Here is a 22,363-nt window from a genome sequence, read left to right on the forward strand (position 1 = left end):
AGATCCACTCCTCTCTGCCAAAAGGCCAGAGCCCACAGCTCTATTAAGTTCTGCATCAAGACACTTTATTGCTGGGGCCTCAGAGAACACTAGAGACCAGGGGCTGGTGGCTTCAAAGATCCAGGGGGGTGAGTCCAAACTGGCGTAGCTGCTCCTTGTGCCTGGCGTGCAATCTCAGTGCCACCCCATCCCACTGCGGCTTGATGGCTCTCAGCTTGGCCAAGAGCCTGTCCAGACTGTCCTGCAGGCATCAACATTTCAGCCCCCAGGAAGCCAGAAGGAAGGAGCAAGGGCTGCCCCAGGTTGGTTCGTAAGCTTTCCTTGCCCAGTAGACATGGTTGTATCCACTCTGTCTGCCCTCAGGATAGAGCAGGGCTCCCTTGGAGATGCTTCTTCTCCTTACCCCTGGGTTGTCAGTCATCACACTAGCTGGGGTTTGTGGGCACGGGGGAGTCCTGGGTACTGGGATGGCTGGGATCCAGGGGGTGGTGCTTACGTGTAAGATTTCCTCATACTTCCCCTCCATGTCTGCCACGTGGGCCCGAAGCTGAGCCAGGGCCTGGTCCCGCTCTCCCAGAGCTTGTTCAGCCTCTTCCTGGGCAGCCGCAGCCTCCTTTTGGCATACCTCTGGGGGCAGGCAGGATGAAAGAGAGCAGGATGGTGACACTCTATCCTTGACCAGTCTCCAAAGGTATCTGGAAAGGAGACCTTAAATGGGCTCATTCCAGACTCCCCCAGCATCACCAACTTTCCCGCAGTCCCTGTAAAAGCTGAAGCTCCACTGAGGTATAACAGAGAGTGGTGGGCTTGAGATAGAAGGCTCCAAAGTCGGATTCCTACCTGGGTGACCACCGGCATGTCTCTTCCTGAGCCTTGCTGTCTTCATCTTTTTTTTTTTTTTTTTAAGGTGGAGTCTCAGTCTGTCGCCAGGCTGGAGTGCAGTGGCATGATCTTGGCTCACTGCAACTGCCACCTCCTGGGTTCAAGCAATTCTCCTGCCTCAGCCTCCCGAGTAGCTGGGACTACAGGCACATGCCACCATGCCCAGCTAATCTTTGAATTTTTACTAGAGTTGGGGTTTCACCATGTTGGCCAGGATGGTCCCTATCTCTTGACCTTGTGATCCGCCCACCTCGGCCTCCCAAATTGGTGGGATTACAAGCGTGAGCCACCGCGGCTGGCTGGTGTCTTCATCTTTAAAGAGAGAATGACACATCTCTCAGGGGCATACTGTGACCTTTAAACATGATAAATGGATGACAAAGCACCTAGCTAGTATAAAGGAGGTGCTTAAACATTGATTCATTGGCTGGGCGCGGTGGCTTACACCTGTAACCCTAGGACTTTGGGAGGCCGAGGAGGGTGGATTACCTGAGGTCAGGAGTCTGAAACGAGCCTGGCCAACATGGTGAAATTCCATCTCTACTAAAAATACAAAAATTAGCCGGGCATGGTGATGCACACCTGTAATCCCTGCTACTCGGGAGGCTGAGGCAGGAGAATTGCTTGAATGTGGGAGGCGGAGGTTGCAGTGAGTTGAGATCGTGCCATTGCACTCCAGAATGAGCGACCAGAGCGAAACTCCATCTCAAAACAAAAAACAAAAAAAAATTGAAAACAACAACAACAAAAACAAAAACAATTGAGTCATTGATTGACTTGGAATTTGAGGTAAAGCAAAGATTAGGAAAGGAACCCAGGGTCTGAATGGCAGATAAGCAGCTCCTGGCCATCTATAGCTAAACTGAAGGCTTTTTTTTTTTTTTTTTTTTTTTTTTAGTTGGAATCTTACTCTGTTGCCGAGGCTGGAGTGTAGTGGTGTGATCTCGGCTCACTGCAGCCTCCACCTCCTGGGTTCAAGTGATTCTCCTGACTCAGCCTCCCAAGTAGCTGAGATTACAGGCACATGCCACCATGCTTGGCTAATTTTTGTAATTTTAGTAGAGATGGCATTTCATCATATTGGCCAGGCTGGTCTTGAACTCTTGGCCTCAAGCAATCCTCTCGCCTTGACCTCCCAAAATGCTGGGATTACAGGGGTGAGCCACTGCACCCGGTTGAAGGCATTTTTAAGGTATGAAAACTTTGAGACCAAAATTGTGAAAGAGCTCATGTGTCATGCTGAGATATTTCAACATTATTTTGTAAGCAAGAGACGAGAAGAGAAGCAAAGGCTTCCTGATTTTTAAAAATATTTTTGCTTATTAGGAGTGTTTATTCATTTATTTGGTGAACAGTTATTTAGGATCTACCAGGTGCTAGGCCTTGAAGATACAGAAGTAAATAAGTCAAACATTTTCCCTTAGTTTCATTGTAGAAATCAGCTAAACTAAAAGGGAATATGTTTTGCTCACAAGAGGCATGGTAGTGGTGGGGAGTTAGGGCTGGCCTTGAGAGGAGGAAATGGGGTGTGAGGCCTACCTCTTCTTTTTTATTTTTATTTATTTTTTTGAGACAGAGTCTTGCTCTGTTGCCCAGGCTGGAGTGCAATGGCGTGATCTCAGCTCACTGCAACCTCTGCCTCCCGTGTTCAAGCGATTCTCCTGCATCAGCCTCCCGAGTAGCTGGGATTACAGGTGTGCACCACCACATCTGGCTAATTTTTATATTTTTAGTAGAGACGGGGTTTCGCCATTTGGCCAGGCTGTTCCTGAACTCCTGACCTCAGGTGATCCACCCGCCTTGGCCTCCCAAAGTGCTGGGATTTCAGGCCTGAGCCACCGCGCCTGGCGCCTCTTCTTTACTTACAACAGAGATTGTTGGCATCCCGAACCCTCTGCTCCAGTCCTCAGTGGTGGAGGGTCAGTGAAAGTGGGGAAAGCGATCCCAGAGCCCAGACGGCAGCTTTCTGGAGCAGAGACTTTGAAGTCTACCCCTCCATGCTGGCCCTTGCTGCAACTCTTCGAGGAAAGGGGCTTAGAGGGTGGGGAAACCTACCTAGCTGCCCCCGAAAGCCTTTGACTTCTTCCTCCAGCTGCTTGCTGCGGGTTTGCACATCCTCCTGCAGGGCACGCAGGGCACTGGCGACTCATCTCTGGGGTGGGGGCAGTGGGCCACCAGGGACCCAGGTTGGAGATGGAGGGATGGAGAAAGGAAATGAAGTTGTGGGTGGGGAAGCCTCTACTTGGTCTAGAGGAACAGGAGCACAAAGGCCTTCTTGGTTCTTTTTGTGATTCTGAGAAGCTGCAGACCATGAAAACCTGAGGAAGGGACAGGAAGCCCGACCTACCTCCTGCAGTCCAGCTTTGGCTGGGGATGCTAGCCCTTCTCCCCTCCCACGGGATGATTGAGACGATGGCTATGACTGCATGTGTATCCTACACAGCATCAAGCACATGGCACCAGGCATCCTGGAAGGCCCCTGCCTGGGATCCCAGGGACCTACATGCCTTTGGTTCCTGTAGGATCCTTCCTGATTTGTACCGTTCGGGAAAGACCAAGACCAGGCCTGGCAGTCGGAAGCCCTCCTTGTTTCCCTTGCTTGCATCAACTGACCCTGTTGGTTGTCCTCCTCCAAGCCCCTGTCTCCTGCCCACCTGCTTAACAGACCACACACCTGCATATATGGCCTTCCCTTCACTTCCGGCCCCTTCCAGCTCAGCCTCCACCCCTTGCAGCCTCTGCCTCAGCTGGTCTTCGGAAGCCTTGGCTCGACAGGCTTCATCCCTCCGTAGAGCTGTGAGCAGTCCCAGAGCCACTGTCAGGACTGGCCGGGGCCCACTAAATCAGCCCCCATAAACTTGACGGACTTTGCCCACCTCTAGAAATCTGGTGGTGGGATGTCCAGCCTCTTATTTTCTCTCTGGGTTTTGTTGTTTTTGTTTTTTATCCCTAGAGTCTCACAGGCTCTTCATTATTAAGAAGTAAAAACTCCCTCCATGTTCTGGCTATAAAAAATAGCTTTCCGGATAGCCTGGCATGGTGGCTCATGCCTGTAATCCCAATATTTTGGGAGGCTTAGGTGGGAGAATTGTTGGGGCCCAGGAGTTAGAGATTACAGTGAACTATGACCATACCACTGCACTCCAGCCTGGGCAATAGAGCAAGATTCTGTTAAAAAAAACAAAAAAAAACCCAAAAAAAACCCCTTCCTTTATCAACTCTCGCTGCCCACCCCTCTCTCATCGTCTTTTTCCACTAGGGGATGGTTAGGGTTCACCTTAACCCCCCACCATACCTCCAACTCTCCAATCCCCCAGGATACAGAAATGCCCCATTTCCCTTCCCCTGTTGTCCACCCATGCCAGCTTCTACCCTCCTTACACAAGTGGTCTCGGAGCAGCCCCTTCTCCAGCACCACCAGCCTGTGCCTGGACTCGGCCTCCACATCTGCACCTGCCATGGCAAGTGGCAGAGCCTCAGCTCTTCATGATCTCAGCATTCCTCACTCTGCCCGCATCCTCACCCCACACCCTGCACTTTTGCCACAGGAGACCTGAGGACCACTAAATGAGGGATCCACGTGGCAGAGTTGACTGAAGTCAGCACCGTGTCCTCACCGACCAGCACATAACAGATTTGCAAAATACACATGACAAATATATTAGGAAGGCACAGAGCTAGATGGGGCTTAAAGGAGAGCGTGGGTGACCATTTCCCCACTTCCTCAGCTCCCTGGATCTGGCTTTGAGGACATGAAAGAGGAAGGTCAAGAGAGCTCCATCCTGTCCTGCAGAAGGCTGAATTCTCTCTGGAGGAGCTCTGCGTGGTCTTCGTGGCAGAACATGGAGAAGCAGGGGGCACCTCCACCCCACCATGAGTCACCCCAGTTCTTTTTCTTCTTCTGTGCCCCAGATTTCTTCCCTCTTTCTTTGTTTTTAGGTGGCATCTCCTTGCTGTCCTGGGAGAAGGAGGGGACCTTATGTTTAGGTCTGGACACAGGGATGCTTTCCTGAGCTTTAGACTGAACCAGGAGTCTCAGGAGAGTCTCCTGGTTCTACTCCAAATTTGTCTCTCATATCCTTCAGAAAAGTCAGTTCACAGTCTCTTTGGAACCTCAGACATGGTTGGGGTCACTGGGGAGGATGGAGTTTTTTCTCTCAACCAGGCTGACTCTGTACAGAAGTCATTCCTCGCAACTCTCTTTTAGAGAAACGAAATCCCTGTACCTGCTCCCCTCCCTCTTCCCATCATCCTCAACCCTCTCTTCCTACCTATAGGATCCTCTCCTGCCAGCGTCGCGGCTCCCTGTGGAGTGACCCACTCGTGGAGAGTGGCAGAGAGAAGGCCCAACTAGCGAGGAGCCTGAGGCGGGGCCTGGGTCCTGGGAGCCAATCCTTGGTGGCAAATTTCTCTTGAGGGCAGGACTGAGGGCTGGAAGGTTGGGTTTCGGGAGGCTGTATGTTATCCAGGCAACTGGGAAACATGGAGTTCATAGGAAGGTGGAATGGGCTAAATCAGCTCACAAAGTTTAAAATATCAAGGTCTCAAAGGGTCAGTTCTTTCCTTATCCCAAAATCCTAACTATAGTTTGAAAAGAAAGGGCTTTGGAGGCCGATTAGTTATGATTCATTGCCATGTAGACATGGCCTGCAATTTGGAGACTTCCAAATTCAGATGTACACATCTGAGATAATATGTGGTGCTGATACAGAGGAAAAGGACTGACAGTAGCCATGTTGGACAACTGACATCGCCTATAATCCCAGCATTTTGAGAAGCTGAGGCAGGAGGATTACTTGAGGCCAGGAGTTCGAGATCAGCCTGGACAACACAGTGAGACCTCATTTCTACAAAAAAATTTAAAAAATTAGCCTGATGTGGTGGTGCACACTTGTAGTCTCAGCTACTTGGGAGGCTGAAGCAGGAGAATCACTTGAGCCTGGGAGATTAAGGCAGCAGCGAGCTATGATTGCACCACTGCACTCCACCCTGAATGACAGAGGGAGACCGTGTCTCAAACAAACAAAACCCCCAGACCACTGAAGATCCTCTTCAGTACACTGTAGAATGAGGGTAATAAGTGCAGGAATAGGTAGTCCAGGGAGTTTCCCACTTCAGAGAAATGAGACGCAGAGGAATAGTGGACCCATGGACTCTAGTGTACTGACCTAGAGGGATGCAAGTGTGGAGGAAAGTTCTCAGGTTACAGACAAGACATGTGAGTTTGAGTCCCAACTGTGGATATGTAACCTGAGGCAAGCCATTTACTTTGCTCAGCATCAGTTTCCTGATCTTTAATTGTTTGATTTTGTAGCTCTTGAAAAGCCTGTGTTTTAGCTGGGTGTTTACATGGCTATCTTCTCTCCTAGTGACTTAATCTATTGCTACATTTCCCCATTCCCTCGTGTGGTTGATTTTCAGATAGGTGTTGAGACATTGCTTTGTGAGGCTCCCTGCAGCATAGAGTTGGTTGGGGCTCCCTCTAGCGGACTTGTTTGACCTTCTCCTGAGTTTCCTACATTTTTGCTTTTAAATTATTTACTGGGCAACAGTGGGGGTGACTCCCTTTGGGGATACTTCTTAGTGTCCTGTTTGAGCCAGGAGTGGCTGGAAGAATTAACGTTGGGGAGAGAGTATGATGGGTGGCCCTCCCTTGTCAGGCAGCCCTCACTTTCCCTCCAGCTCTATGCTATGCTGGAGCCTTGCCATCTATCTGCCACTTGGATCTCTGGGCACCATACTGGTTAGAGTGAAAATAGCAGAAACTTCAGGACTTTTCTCCTTTTGGATTAGGGGACCTGCAGACCCTTTCTTTAGGTTTTTTTTTTCTTTTTTTTTTTTCAGTGTCTCTGTCACCGACGCTGGAGTGCAGTGGCTCAGTGGCTTGATCACGGCTCACTACAGCCTCAGCCTCCCCGGGCTCTGGTGATCTTCCCACCTCAACCTCCTGAGTAGCTAGGACTACAGGCACATGCCACCACACCTGGCTAATTTTTGTATTTTTTGTAGAGATGGGGTTTCACCATGTTGTCTAGCATGGTCTCGAACTCCTGGCCTCAAGAGATCCACCTGTCTTGGCCTCCCAAGGTTTTTGGATTATAGGTGTGAGCCACTGCGCTAGCTATCCTTTTTTTTTTTTTTTTTTTTTTCTCAGACAGAGTCTCATTCTGTGGCCAGGCTGGAATACAGTGACGTGACCTTGGCTCACTGCAACCTTCACCTCCCAGGTTCAAGCAATTCTCTGCCTCAGCCTCCCGAGTAGCTGGGAATACTGGCACCCACCACCACGCCTGGCTAATTTTTGTATTTTTAGTATAGATGGGGTTTCACCATCTTGGCCAGGCTGGTCTTGAACTCCTGACCTCATGATCCACCCGCCTCAGCCTCCCAAAGTGCTGGGATTACAGGCGTGAGCCACTGCGCCCGGGCTTCTTTCTTTAGGTACTTCTCTTCAACTCTGTCACCCTCAATATTTTTGGTCCATTGCCTATTATCAGGAGCAGATCTGTAGAAATAGCCACAAGAGGCTGGCCACGGTGACTCACACCTGTAATCCCAGCACTTTGGGAGGCTGAGGTGGGCAGATTGTGAGGTCAGGAGTTCGAGACCAGCCTGGCCAACATTATTAAACCCTGTCTCTACTAAAAAATACAAAAATTAGCTGGGCATGGTGGCACGTGCCTGTAATCCCAGCTACTGGGGAGGCTGAGGCAGCAGAATCGCTTGAACCCAGGAGGCGGAGGTTGCAGTAAACTGAGATTGCGCCACTGCACTCCAGCCTGGGCAGCAGAGCAAGACTCCATCTCAAAAAAAAAAAAAAAAAGCCACAAGATCTGGAATTGAAAATTCCTTCTTCTGGGTAGTGGGTAACTTCAGGCAGAGGCTGGTTCATGCTTGTCACCTTGTGGCTGCATGGCACTTACATGAACTTCCGGGCATTTTACAGAGCAAAGAGAGGAGCCAGTCTTGACTTCCCAAGTGCTTACAGCTCCTGTAACTCAGAGTCAACTAATCTTGTGGACATCTCCTAAATCTGGAGGATATTTTTCTTCTAATCTTTTATTTATTTATTTTTGAAGCCAGTGGAATTTAGTAGTGGGGTCTGTATACCAACTTTAGTGACTATAAACCAAAAATAAAATTCTAAGCCTGCCAGCCATCTGAGTGGACCCCTCCTCTAGGCCAAGGGCTTTCCAAAGTGAACCTGAAGAACTAGTTCAGGCTGTGATGGGAAGGGGGAGCCAGACATGCCTCATCATACCCTCCTCCCTTTTAGAATTACTGATAGAACACACTCTTTAAATCTGATAAGAAACATTTACAGGCCTGGTGGCTCATGCCTGTAATTTCAGCACTTTGGGAGGCTGAGGCAGGCAGATCACTTGAGGCCAGAAGGTTAGACCAGCCTGGACAACGTGGTGAAATCCCATCTACACAAAAAATACAAAAGTTAGCCCAGTATGGTGGTGTGCATATGTAGTCCCAGCTACTTGGGAGGCAGAGGTGGGAGGATCACCTGAGCCTGGGAAGGTTGAGGTTGCAGTGAGACATGATCACGTCACTGCACTCCAGTCTGGGCAATGCAGTGGCACCCTGTCTCAAAAAATAAAAAGAAAAAAGATAAAAAGAAAAAACATTTACAATCAGTTCTCTCTGAGGCCTGCTACCTGGACGCTTCATCTACATGATAAAACCTTGGTCTCTTGCTGGGCACAGTGGCTCACGCCTGTAATCCCAACACTTTGGGAGGCCAAGGCAGGCGGATTCACCTGAGGTCAGGAGTTTGAGACTAGCCTGCCCAACGTGGCGAAACCCTGTCTCTACTAAAAATACAAAAAATTAGCCGGGCGTGGAGGCGAGTGCCTGTAATCCCAGCTACTTGGGAGGCTGAGGCAGGAGAATCGCTTGAACTCAGGCGGTGGAGGTTGTGGTGAGCCAAGATGGCGCCACTGCACTCCAGCCTGGGCAACAAGAGCAAAACTCTGTCAAACAAACAAACAAACAAACAAAAAACCCTTGGCCTCTGCAACCCCTTATTGTAACCCAGACATTCCTTTCTATTGACTCCAGGTCTTTAGATAATAACTCTTTCAAGCAATTGTCAATTGGAAAATCTTTGAATCTACGTATGACCTGGAACCCTAACTCTAACCCTAATTCCCTTGCCTGTTTCTTTGCTTCCAGTTGTCCTGCCTTTCTAGACTGAACCAATGTACATCTTACATATATTGATTGATGTCTTATGTTTTCTTAAAATGTATATACAAAGCAAGCCAGTACAGTGGCTCACGCCTGTCATCCCAGCACTTTGGGAGGCCAAGGCAGGTGGATCACCTGAGGTCAGGACTTCAAGACCAGCCTAGCCAACATGGTGAAACTCCATCTCTACTAAAAATACAAAAAATTAGCCGAGCATTTGGTGCGCCCGTAATCTCAGCTACTTGGGAGGCTGAGGCAATAGAATCTCTTGAACCCGGGAGGTGGAGGTTGCAGTGAGCCGAGATCGCGCCATTGCACTCCAGCCTGGGCAACAAGCGTGAAATTCTGTCTGAAAAAAAAAAAATGTATAAAGTCAAATTGTAGCTTGTTCACCTTCGGCACTTGTCCTGAGGGTCTCCTGAGAGTTGTGTCACGGGCCATTGGTCACTCATATTTGGCTCAGAATAAATATCTTCAAATATTTTACAGAGTTTGACTATTTTCTTTGACATGACACTAATGTTAATAAGTTCTGATAACCCACTACCATCAGACCAGCTTCTTCTAATCTTGAGCATGTTTTTCATTTATTCTCTCTCTACCACCTCCTTCTCCTGTGCTGTAATGCAGTGGGGGCTTCCTGTCCCTGTCTTCCTCATCTAGAAGCCTGTTTGGGAGGTTTTTCTTTTCCTTCTTTTTTTTTTTTTTTTTTTTTTGAGACAGAGTCTCGCTCTGTGGCCCAGGCTGGAGTGCAGTGGCGTGATCTCGGCTCACTGCAGCCTCAATCTCCTTGGCTCAGGTGATCCTCCCACCTCAGCCTCCTGAGTAGCTAGGACTACAGGAACACACACTGCTCCCAGCTAATTTTTTGTTTGTTTGTTGTTGTTGTTGTTTTTTGAAATGGAGTCTCGCTCTTGTTGCCCAGGCTGGAGTGCAGTGGTGTGATCTTGGCTCACTGCAACCTCCACTTCCCAGGTTCAAACGATTCTCCTGCCTCAGCCTCCCCAAGTAGCTGGGACTACAGGCACTTGCCACCACGCCTGGCTAATTTTTGTATTTTTAGGAGAGACAGGGTTTTGCCATGTTGGCCAGGCTGGTCTCAAACTACTGACCTCAGGTGATCTGCTTGCCTCGGCCTCCCAAAGTGTTGGGATTACAGCCATGAGCCACTGTGCCCAGCCTATTTGTTTTTTTTGAGACAGTCTCATTCTGTTGCCCTGGAGTGCAGTGGTGCGATCTCAGCTCACCACAACCTCCGCCTCCCGGGTTCAAGAGATTCTTGTGCCTCGGTCTCCCGAGTAGCTAGGATTACAGGCATGTGCCACCACATTCAGCTAATTTTTGTATTGGTAGAGATGGGATTTCACCATGTTGCCCAGGCTGGTCTCGAACTCCTAACCTCAGGTGATCTGCTCGCTTTGATCTCCAAGTGTCAGGGGCATGTGAACCAGAGCAACTCCATCTTGAAGAGGAGCTGGGTAAAATGAGGCTGAGAACTACTGGGCTGTGTTCCCAGAAGGTCAAGGCATTCTAAGTCACAGGATGAGATAGGAGGTTGGCACAAGATACAGATCATAAAGACCTTGCTGATAAAACAGGTTGCAGTAGAGGAGCTGGCCAAAATCCACCAAAACCAAGATGGCAAAGAGAGTGACCTCTGGTCGTCCTCACTGCTACACTTCCACCAGCACCATGACAGTTTACAAATGCCAAGGCAACATCAGGAAGTTACCCTGTATGGTGCAAAAAGGGGAGGCATGAATAATCCACTCCTTGTTTAGCATATCATCAATAAATAACCATGAAAATGGTTAAGTCTATGGAGTCACCATCCTTTTGTTCCAACACTTTCCTAGTAAACTTGTTTTCACTTTACTCTATGGAGTTGCCCTGAATTCTTTCTTGTGCGAGATCCAAGAACCCTCTCTTGGGATCTGGATTGGGACCCCTTTCCTGTAACAAACGTGCTGGGATTGCAGGCATGAGCCACTGCGCCCAGCAAATTTTTGTATTTTTTATAGAGACAGGATTTCGCTATGTTGCCCATCCTGGTCTTGCCAACTCCTGGGCTCAAGCGATCCATCTGCCTCAGCCTCCCAAAGTGCTGGGACTACAGGCAGGAGCTACCTTGCTTGGTCTGGGAACTTTTTTCCCATGGAATCATTAGTGTCCCCATTATACTTGTTGACATAAAGGAAAAAACTGGCACAAATTTAAGTAGAGAGTTTACTTGGGCCAGTTTTGAGGACAGCAATCCAGGAGTATAGATTCAAGTTGCCCTGGACAATAGGCTCAGATTATCAGATTAATAGCAGTTACAAATGTGTGTGGGGTTTTTTTTTGTTTTTTTTTGAGATGCAGTTTCACTCTTGCTGCCCAGGCTGGAGTACAGTGGCGCGATCTTGGCTCACTGCAACCTCTGCCTCCTGGTTCAAGTGATTCTCCTGCCTCAGCCTCCCGAGTAGCTGAGATTACAGGTGCCCACCGCCACGTCCAGCTAATTTTTTGTATTTTTAATAGAGTCAGCATTTCACCATCTTGGCCAGGCTGGTCTTGAACTCCTGATCTTGTGATCCGCCTCCCAAAGTGCTGAGATTCAGGCGTAAGCCACCAGGCCCGGCCAACAAGTGTGTTTTTAAAGGAAAAAAGAGGCCAGGTGTAGTGGCTCATGCCTGTAATCTTAGCACTTTGGGATGCCCAGGCAGGAGGATAGCTTGAGGCCAGGAATTTAAGATCAGCATGGGCAACCTGAGACCACCACCACCCCACCGAAAATAAATAAATAAATAAATAAATAAATAGAAGAGGCAGTTCCTAAACTGTTTGCCAATCACTTACCTTAACATAGCGTAAGGTATTTGATTGGCTGTACGTTGTTCTTTGTGTCAGATTCCACGAACATGAAGATAATGGGTGAGGCAGCTAGTCAGGGACCAAATGCCTTTAAACCATTGCCCCCAGGCATGGGTCGGGGATTTGTGACTGAAGTCCCATACTCATGTCTCTCTGGGCCTGATAATTTTGCATACCTCACATAGTTCAGACTGCTTTAAGTTATTTTTCTTTTCTCATTCTGATGCATAGAATGATATTAGAATAGAGACTGCAGAATACAAGCAACTATACCTCAGAAGAGAATATAGTTTACGAATACGTTCAGTCAGTGGACTTTCCTTTTTTTCTTTTGAGACAGAGTTTCGCTCTGTGACCAGGCTGAAGTGGAGTGGTGCGATCTCGGATCACTGCAACCTCCGCCTCCCAGATTCAAGGCATTTTCCTGTCTCAGCTTCCAGAGTAGCTGGGATTACAGGTGCCCACCACCACGCCTGGCTAATTTTTGTATTTTAGTAGAGACGGGGTTTTGCCATGTTGATCAGGTTGGTCTCAAACCCCGACCTCAGTTGATCCACCCGTCTCGGCCTCCCAAAGTGTTGGTATTACAGGCGTGAGCCACTGTGCCCAGCCCAGTCAATGGACTTTCAGGTGCAGAATGAAGATGTGGTTTGGGGTGAAGGTGAAGTGGGATAAGAAAAAGGCTACACCGGCTGGGCGCGGTGGCTCACGCCTGTAATCCCAGCACTTTGGGAGGCCGAGGCGGGCGGATCACGAGGTCAGGAGATCGAGACCATCCTGGCTAACACGGTGAAACCCCGTCTCTACTAAAAATACAAAAAATTAGCCGGGTGAGGTGGCAGGCGCCTGTAGGCTACGCGGGAGGCTGAGGCAGGAGAATGGTGTGAACCCCGGGGGGCGGAGCCTGCGGTGAGCCAAGATCGCGCCACTGCACTCCAGCCTGGGTGAAAGAGCGAGACTCCGTCTCAAAAAAAAAAAAAAAAAAAGAAAAAGGCTACATGTTACATGATGTGAGGCAGGATGAACCAACTCTAGCATAATCCAGGATGGGAATGACATTGTGATCAACAGTCCAAACCCCTCTCTTGTACATTTTCTAAAGCAAGCGAAATAAAAATTGTGGCCAGGTGCGGTGGCTCACGCCTATAGTCCTAGCACTTTGGGAGGCCGAGGCGGGTGGATTGCCTGAGCTCAGGAGTTCAAGACCAGCCTGGGCAACATGGTGAAACCCTGTCTCTATTAAAATACAAAAAATTAGCTGGGCATGGTCTCAGCTACTCAGGAGGCTGGGGCAGGAAAATGGCTTGAACCCGAAGGTGGAGGTTGCAGTGAGCCAAGATTGCGCCACCGTACTCCAGCCTGGGTGACAGAGCGAGACTCTGTTTCAAAGAAAAAAAAAAAGTAAAAAAAAGGGCGATCTTCCTTTTCTTATTAACTTTATTTATTTGTTTATTTATGTTTTTGAGACAGAGTTTCACTCTTGTTGCCCAGCCTGGAGTGCAGTGGCACAGTCTCGGCTCACTGTAACCTCTGGCTCCCGGGTTCAAGCGATTCTCCGGCCTCAGTCTCCCAAGGAGCTGGGATTACAGATGCCTTCCATTATGCCCAGCTAATTTTTGTATTTTTTTTTTTTTTGAGACAGAGTCTCACTGTGGCCAGGCTGGAGTGCAGTGGCGCAATCTCGCCTCACTGCAACCTCTGCCTCCCGGGTTCAAGTGATTCTCCTGCCTCAGCCTCCTGAGTAGCTGGAATTACAGGTGCGCGCCACCACACCCAACTATTTTTTTTGTGTTTTTAGTAGAGACGGGGTCTCACCATGTTGGCCAAGGATGGTCTCGATCTCCTGACTTCATGATCCACCCACCTCGGCCTCCCAAAGTGCTGGGATTACAGGTGTGAGCCACTGTGCTGGGCCAAATGGATTGGATTTTAAAGCATACTTCAGGCAGAGGGAATAAGGGAATAGTCTGAGTAATGGTGATGAGAAAAGAAAGAATTGGCCAAGTGCGGTGGCTCATGCCTATGATCTCAGCACTTTGGGAGGCCAAGGAAGGCAGATCACCTCAGGTCAGGTGTTGGAGACCAGCTTGGCCAACATGGTGAAATCTCATCTTTGCTAAAAACACAAAAATTAATCAGGTGTGGTGGCGGGCACCTGTAATCCCAGCTACTTGGGGGGCAGAGTTTGCAGTGAGCCAAGATTGTGCCACTGCACTCCAGCCTGGGTGACAGAGACTCTGTCTCAAAATATAATAAAATAAATAAATAAATAAGAAATAATTGTATTTGATGACTTGGTGAGTCAGCTAGCATAAGACATGTGTACCAGGGAGTAGTATAAAACTACAAAGTTGTTTAGCTTGGAATTAGAGCAACTTGTCAATTTGATTCCCGAGGCAATGGGAAGTGTTTAAAGTTTTTTTGTGATGCTGTCTGAAGTATACTTTAGGAAGCCTATGGTGGCAGGATGAATTGAAGGCAGAGGAAAAGGTTTCAATATTCAATAGTCCAGGGAAAAGAAACGGAGGACCTGCAACCAGGTGTTGGCACTAAGGATGGAGCTTTGCCTAGATTTTCCCTTCGTAGATTCTTCTCTTCCTGGATGGAAACTGATAAAAGAAAATTCTTCTGATAGTAAATTATAATGTTGACTCCAAAATCAATTCTAGATAAAGGCGGTTAAATTGCAAACCCAGGATGCCTGGCTGAATGGTCCCTGCATTCAAAGATATTTTCCCCTTTACAGGAGCACCTGATAAATTTAACTCCCTAATCTGTCAAGGGCTTTGTGGAAGAGCCTGGAGGGGGATCGAAGGCGGAACTGATACTTACTGACACACCTGGGTCTGCAAACTCCCAAAACCGAGGCTCAGAATTAGTAAATTAGGGCAGGGCACTTCCCTCTTTGGAAGGGAAGTTCCTATTTTCAAAGTTCTTCCAACGGAACTTTTACGTTAGAGAAGTGTAATTGAGTAAGTGGAAGTGACCAGGAACAGCATTTCTGTTCCCTGGGCGGGAGAGAGAACTCCCTCAGGCAGAGCCAGCAGCAGGTCAGCTTCTAAGGGGGCCCTCATGCTGGCGGCGCCGACCTGTGGTGCAATGCTCTGAGTAGGAGAATCTTAAATACATGTTTGAGATTCAATTCCCAGAAACGTAACTAGTCTTCACAAGCCAAAAAAATAAAAATAAAAAATAGAAAAAGGAAGTGATTTCTTTTCAAGAGGTCAAAGGGCCTGGAAGAAGAGCTCCTGGCTTGAGTGTCTCAAGCCTTTCTGGGGCCTAATCCGGCTGGAATGGGACGCAGCATTCATATTCCTGTCCTTGGTCCTGTCTCAATGAAGAATTGAAAATAAGGGGTGGAGAAATAACTTTCCTTCTTCTCCCACCATCCTCCCACAGTGTAAATAAGCAAATAAGCTCGATTTCCTCATTTGTCAGGCGTGGGGAAAGACTTGACATCAGGACTCTTCCATTCCACCGCCACCTGTCTTAATTTAAACATTCCCATGACCCACCCCAGAAGCGCCAGCCTCCCGCCCACAATGAGCATGGAAGTCTCGGTTTCTGGCTAGTGCGCAGACTCCACCTTGAACCTACTCCCCCAACCCCCCCACTGCTCCTTTCCCCGTTTCTCCGGCAGAGGGCGCAGGCCCGAAGGTTCCGCCGGCCCCGCCCCAGCCTGGCCCCGCCCCGCCCCGGCGTAGGGGCGGGGGAGACGGGCACGGAAACCTGGCCCCGGCTTTCCGGGAGCTGTGGGCACGCGGGCTGCTCGAAGCCGGTGGCCCGGGGGTTGTCGCTGCCCAGTCCGGCCGCGGCCGGCCGCTTCCCCGAGCCTACCAGCAAGTCGGTCCGCCTCCAGGACGCACCCCGCCCGCCCCTGGCTCGCGCGCTCTGAAGGGGCGCGTCCCGCGCACTCCCGGCGCCGCCCACTCCCCTCCCCACGGCCGCTCCTCCCTCCGCCCGGATAGCCGGCGGCGGCGGTGGCGGCCGGGAGAGGCCCCTCCTTCACGCCCTGCTTCTCTCCCTCGCTCTCAGTCGAGCCGAGCCGGCGGAACCCGCCTGGGCTCCGACCCTGCCCAGGCCATGGCCGGCAACGTGAAGAAGAGCTCTGGGGCCGGGGGCGGCGGCGGCTCCGGGGGCTCGGGCTCGGGTGGCCTGATTGGGCTCATGAAGGACGCCTTCCAGCCGCACCACCACCACCACCACCACCTCAGCCCCCACCCGCCGGGGACGGTGGACAAGAAGATGGTGGAGAAGTGCTGGAAGCTCATGGACAAGGTGAAAGGCCGGCTGAGCGCCCGCTGTTGCAGGGTGGGCGTGGGCGGAGGGCCGCGGGGAGGGGAACGAGCGGACGGAGGAAGCGGGGGAGGGGACGGGTCTGGTGAAGCCGGGGAGGCGCGGAGCTGGGGTGACCGGCCGGGGGCCGGGGGACGTGGGGGCAGGGACGAGGCCGGGAAGGTGGGGGGCGTCATGGGGGAGGGGCTGCCGTTGGGAGTCGGGGAACGCTGGGGTGCCGCGTTTGGGGTAGCCAGACAAAGATGGAGTGGGGGCTGGGGCGAAGGTTAACTGGGAAGCCAGTGGGGCGGAAGTATGATGGGGGTTGCGGAGTTTGGGGCTCTGTGCAGGGTGTAGGGATGTAGGTCACGGAATTGGCCTGGGAGGTTAGCGGTGGGGGCGGGGGGGGTGGCGGTGAGGAAGAGTGTTTGATTTACCGGCTGGGGCTCTTGGCTGGGTGAGGTCTGACTAGGGAATTAGGTTCGTGGGCTCTGATTGAGTGAACCTGGCTGGGGTCAGGACAGCTTCGCAGGGAAGCTGTGCTCTGGGTGAGAGTACAGTCCTTTCTCATTAAGATGTAACACGAAGATAAGAGACATTGATGTTTAATGGAGGCAAGGAAAGAACTTTCCTCCACATCTAGCGCCAGCTCAAGTTTTTTGTTACCCTCAGAAACACTGGATGTGATCCATTGCTGGTGCTGAGATATGCACTGATTAAACCACAAGTTCTGGTTAGAACTATTATCTTCTGAAAGATGGACTGGCTGAGCCTGTTAAGCAGCAGCAGATTCTGACTTCTTAATAACTTCCTCCCTACTACACCGCTTGAGCTGGGTTCTTTTTTTCTGGTAACGGTTCTGACTCCTTATTACAGGTCCTGACTTTAAACTTGTTCGTTGAGCTTCTTTGATTACGCTTTTTTGTTTGCTTTTTGCAAGTGTGAACAAAAATAACTCCTTTATATTTAGCCACTAAGTTTGTCATTTGGGAGAATTTTACTTCCTTATAGTTGTGTCTATATGATGAAATGTAGTCTCAAGTGCTTAAGCGTTTAAGCAGTCGGACGCTTTGTTAGAATTCAATACGTTTTCTTGGTATTTTTCATATTCATTAATTACTTTGGCAAAATTCATATTGCGTATGAAAAGTGATTAGAAGTATCTGGCACGTTCTAACAGAGTAGTGTTATTTCCTCCAGGGTAAAATTTGGTTTTCTTTGGTTCCTCCCTGGGCCTCGGTTCCTCTTCTGTAAGTTCTTCATGGGTTGTTTTGGACTAGAAACCGCTAATAAAATGATTATGAAGCATTTAGCCAATGTAATGTGCAATTTAAATGCTTCATAAGTCCCGTCTATGAATTAACACTCCTGTAGTGCATGCCAGTGGTTTCATAGCCACCTTTTTAGGGCTGGTTTTTCTCATGTTAAATAATTGGTATTGTAATTAATGACACAAGTATTTATGTGTTGATTATATTGGTGGTGTAGTACTAATTTTATTATTAGAAATTATAATAAAATCCTTACAGAAAGTTTAGGTGTGTAAAGGAAACTTTAAATGTGTCGACTCCTTTAAAAAAAAGCACAGAAGATACTCAAATGCTAAAGTTTGTTTGCTTTTTAGGGATTTATCGTTAAGGACTAACAAATTTACTCTGGCATAGAAAAAATACTTTTCTAATGAGTGTCTCGTATCAGACATGTGGGTGCAGTACAATCAAAATTGTGTTGATTAGTGGCCTCTGCTTAAGAATAATCTGTTTACTAAAGAGTTTCCGTATTCTGTATTCTTTTTTTTTTTTTTTGAGACGGAGTTTTCACTCTTGTTACCCGGGCTGGAATGCAGTGGTGCGATCTCGGCTCACTGCAACCTCCGCCTCCTAGGTTCAAGAGATTCTCGTGCCTCAGCCTCCAGAGTAGCTGGGATTACAGGTGCACGCCACCACGCCCAGCTAATTTTTTGTATTTTTAGTGGAGACGGGGTTTCATCATGTTGACCAGGCTGGCCTCGAACTCCTGACCTCAGGTGATCCATGCGCTTCGGCCTCCCAAACTGCTGGGATTACAGGCGTGAGCCACTGGGCCCGGCCCTGTATTCTTAAAGAATAAGAGTATTCTGTATTCTTATTAAAGTGTTTCTATAAATACAGAGTAAGTTATAGATAGTCCTATTCTACAAGGTAGCCCAAATAAAATCCTTAAGTCTTACTCCTTCATCTATTTAAATTATGTGTATTGAATTTTGATTTATTCTGCAGAATGTTTAATTATTTGGGAAGAATAAAGAGGACTCAAAGTTTGACTCAAATTGCTTTTCAGGTTTGATAGTTTCACGGAAAGTAGTCTTCTAGCTTTTCCATTCCAGTGTAGGGAGAGGGCTGTTTTATTTTTGTATTACTTGCCTCGGAAGTTGGTTTTAGTACTGTCTGTTCCCCCCTTATCACGTATTTCTAGTTGCTCTGAAAACGTAGATACTTTCTAATGTGTTAGTCTGATAGGTTTATACTGCTTTCCAGATTTTCTGAATACCTCCGTGATGTTACTAGATTGCACCATCTCTTTTACCCTTGATGTTTTGAGCATAAGGTGTCCTCTTTTTTCACTTTATTTTTATTGTTGAAGTCTTAAATGTGTCACCACACCTTGACTTCATGTGCTATAAGTGGTGAAGAACCTACTGTCAAATCCGCAGATGTCCCACACATTTAATTCTTTTTAACAAAATTTCTGGGCCAGGCCCCGTGGCTCACGCCTGTAATCCCAGCACTTAGGGAGGCCGAGGTGGGCGGCTCACTTGAGGTCAGGAGCTCCAGACCAGCCTGGCCAACATGGTGAAACGCTGCCTCTACTAAAAAATACAAAAATTAGCTGGGCATGGTGGCAGACGCCTGTAATCCCAGCTACTTGGGAGGCTGAGACAGGAGAATCCCTTGAACCTGGGGCAGAGGTTGCAGTGAGCCAAGATCGCACCACTGCACTCTAGCCTGAGCGACAGAGTGAGACTCCGTCTCAAAAAAAAAAGTGTTTAATTCCTTTAAATGACACACATTTAGTTCTAAGTCACCATCTCATACCTGCTTTATCTTTGTTGTTGAAGCTGGATGAATATTATTCCAGCCAATTCTTAATCAGTTTATTGAATTAGCACTGGGAACTGTTAGTCTCTTTCCTTCCCCCAATATTGGATATATACAGATGGAAAAGTTGGCATAAGTCATGGGTTCTCGTTAACATAGGCCCGATTTACTAATCCATTATGGAACTTAAACTTACTGTTGGAAAAATGTTTGTGCTAGAATGCTTGTTATTAAACAAAAGTTAGAAGAGCCTCTGGTTTTCTTTTTGCCACCCCAGGATATTGTAATGAACATGTGCATAAATACTTGTATGTGAAGTGGCTTGTAAGCCAAAAGACAATTGGGCAGGGAGGAGAGGAGTGGGAAGTGGAGAGAAAAGAGAAAAAGTCACCTAAATTGGCCTTAAATGTATGCCGGGCTCACACCTGTAATCCCAGCAATTTGGGAGGATGAGGTAGGCAGATCATTTGATCCCAGCTTCAGCCCAGGAATTCCAGACCAGCCTGGGCAACATGGCGAAACACTGTCTCTACAAAAAATACGCATATTAGCCAGGCGTGGTAGTGCCTTCCTGTAAGTTCGAGCTGGTAGGGAGGATCACTTGAGCCTAGGAGATGGAGGCTGCAATGAGCTGTTGAGCGAGCCACTGCACACCAGCCTGGGCAACAGAGTGACACCCTGTCTCAAAAACAAATAAATTGCTTTAAATGTAAATTTAAAAGTATCAAAGTGTTTAATTTAGTAAGAGACTTTATTTATTTATTTATTTGCTCCGTCACCCGGGCTGGAATGCAGTGGCACGATCTTAGCTCACTGTTTCCTCTACCTCCCAGGTTCAAATGATTTTCGTGCCTCAGCCACTGAGTAGCTGGGATTATAGGCATGTGCCACCACACCTGGCTAATTTTTCTTTTTTTTTTTTTTTTTTTTTTTAACTAGAGATGGATTTTCACCATGTTGGCCAGGCTGCTCTCGCACTCCTCGCCTCAATTAATCTGCGTGAGCCACCGCGTCTGGCTCAATTTAGTAAGAGACTTTAAATTCCATTACGAAATAGAACAGAGGTTGGCAAACTTTTTCTGTAAAGGGAGGTTTCAGGGCCGCTGTAAATACAGTAATCCTCTGTTATTCTAGGGGATATGTTCAAGACACCCAGTGGATGCCTGAAAACCCCCGATAGTACTGAAGCCCGTACATATACTATGTTTTTCCTATACATACATACCTATGATAAAGCTTAATTTATAAATTAGGCACAGTAAGAGATTACCAACAACAATAATGAAAGAGTACAATTACAAAATACACTATAGTAAAAGTTATATAAATGTAGTCTTCCAAAATATCTTACTGTAGGCTGGGCGTGGTGGCTCATGCCTATAATCCCAGCACTTTGGGAGGCCGAGGCAAGCGGATCACCTGAGATCAGGAGTTCGAGACCAGCCTGGCCAAAAAGGTGAAACCCTGTCTCTACTAAAAAATACAAAAATTGCCGGGTGCAGTGGCTCACGCTTGTAATCCCAGCACTTTGGGAGGCCGAGGCGGGCGGATCACGAGGTCAGGAGATCGAGACCACGGTGAAACCCCGTCTCTACTAAAAATACAAAAAATTAGCCGGGCGTGGTGGTGGGCGCCTGTAGTCCCAGCTACTCGGAGAGGCTGAGGCAGGAGAATGGCGTGAACCCGGGAGGCGGAGCTTGCGGTGAGCCAAGATTGCGCCACTGCACTCCAGCCTGGGTGACAGAGCGAGACTCCGTCTCAAGAAAAAAAAAAACAAAAAAAACAAAAATTAGCCAGGCATGGTGGTGGGTGCCTGTAATCCCAGCTACTTGAGAGGCTGAGGCAGGAGAATCGCTTGAACCTGGGAGGCAGAGGTTGCAGTGAGCTGAGACTGCTCCATTGCACTCCAGCCTGGGCAACAAGAGTGAAACTCTGTCTCAAAAACAACAACAAAAAATCTTATTGTATGGTACTGCAGGTAATGGAAACCTCAGATACGGGGAGATACTGTATTTTAGGCTTTGCTGGGCACGCACTAAGTCTCATGTTCTTTGTTGTTATTGTTACAACTCTTTTTATTTTTTATTTTTTGAGGTAGAGGCTCCCTCTGTAGCCCAGGCTGGAGTGCAGTGGCATGATCTCAGCTCACTGCAACCTCTGCCTCCTGGGTTCAAGCAATTCTCTTGCCTTAGCCTCCCAAGTAGCTGGGATTACAGGTGCCCGCCAGCACACCCAGCTAATTTTTGTATTTTTAGTAGAGATGGGGTTTTGCCATGTTGGCTAGGCTGGTCTCGAACTCCTGACCTCAACTGATTTGCCTGCCTCAGCCTCCCAAAGTGCTGGAACTACAAGCATGAGCCACCGCGCCTGGTTGTTGTTGTTGCGACTCTTTAAAAATGTGAAAGCCACAAGAAAAGGATGCAGGTGATAATTTGCCCACTCCTGAAGTAGAGCATCTATTTTAGGTTTGAATTTTATTTTTATTTTATTATTATTTTTGAGATGGAGTTCCACTCTTGTTGCCCAGGCTGGAGTGCAATGGCGTGATCTCGGCACACCGCAGCCCCTGCCTCCCAGGTTCAAGTGATTCTCCTGCCTCAGCCTCCCAAGTAGCTGGGATTACAGGCATGTGTCACCATGCCTGGCTAATTTTGTGTTTTTAGTAGAGATAGGATTTCTCCATGTTGGGCAGGCTGGTCTCGAACTCCTGACCTCAGGTGATGTGCCCGCCTCGGTCTTCCAAAGTGAGCCACCGCGCCCGGCCCTTATTTTTAATTAGCTTATATAATTGAAACATTAAGGTATTGATGATTTTTAAATAGAATATAGTTTATTAGAAAAATACATTTAAAATCATGAGCTTAAAAAAAATTACATTTTTTTGAATTAAAAAAATTATTTTATTGGCCGGGTGTGTGGTGGCTCACGCTTATAATCCCAGCACTTTGGGAGGCTGAGGTGGGTGGATCACCTGAGGTCAGGAGTTCGAGACCAGCCTGACCAACATGGAGAAACCCTGTCTCTACTAAAAATACAAAAAATTAGCTGGATGTGGTGGTGCATCCCTATAATCTCAG

At 48.3% G+C, this 22,363-nt stretch overlaps 2 protein-coding genes across 3 annotated transcripts in view; one reads left to right on the top strand and one right to left on the bottom strand.

Moving 5' to 3' along the window:
• Positions 1-89: 89 nt before the first annotated feature.
• Positions 90-4,828, bottom strand: CCDC153 (coiled-coil domain containing 153). Its single transcript, XM_032167695.1, is given in 8 exon segments — positions 90-130; positions 133-241; positions 497-627; positions 2,938-3,013; positions 3,015-3,034; positions 3,557-3,676; positions 4,264-4,335; positions 4,765-4,828. Coding segments are annotated over 8 exon segments (633 nt in total).
• A 10,889-nt stretch (positions 4,829-15,717) lies between these two features.
• The window catches only part of CBL (Cbl proto-oncogene), a 107,606-nt gene continuing 100,960 nt past the window's right edge, over positions 15,718-22,363 (top strand). For both annotated transcript variants that reach the window (XM_032167696.2, XM_058446264.1), the window contains exon 1: positions 15,718-16,212. In XM_032167696.2, coding sequence (XP_032023587.1) covers positions 16,018-16,212 — 195 coding nt within the window. In that variant the 5' untranslated portion in view covers positions 15,718-16,017. The remainder of the gene's footprint in view (positions 16,213-22,363) is intronic.

This window comes from Hylobates moloch, unplaced genomic scaffold, assembly GCF_009828535.3.
Source record: "Hylobates moloch isolate HMO894 unplaced genomic scaffold, HMol_V3 SCAFFOLD_11, whole genome shotgun sequence".
NCBI classification, from domain to species: domain Eukaryota; kingdom Metazoa; phylum Chordata; class Mammalia; order Primates; family Hylobatidae; genus Hylobates; species Hylobates moloch.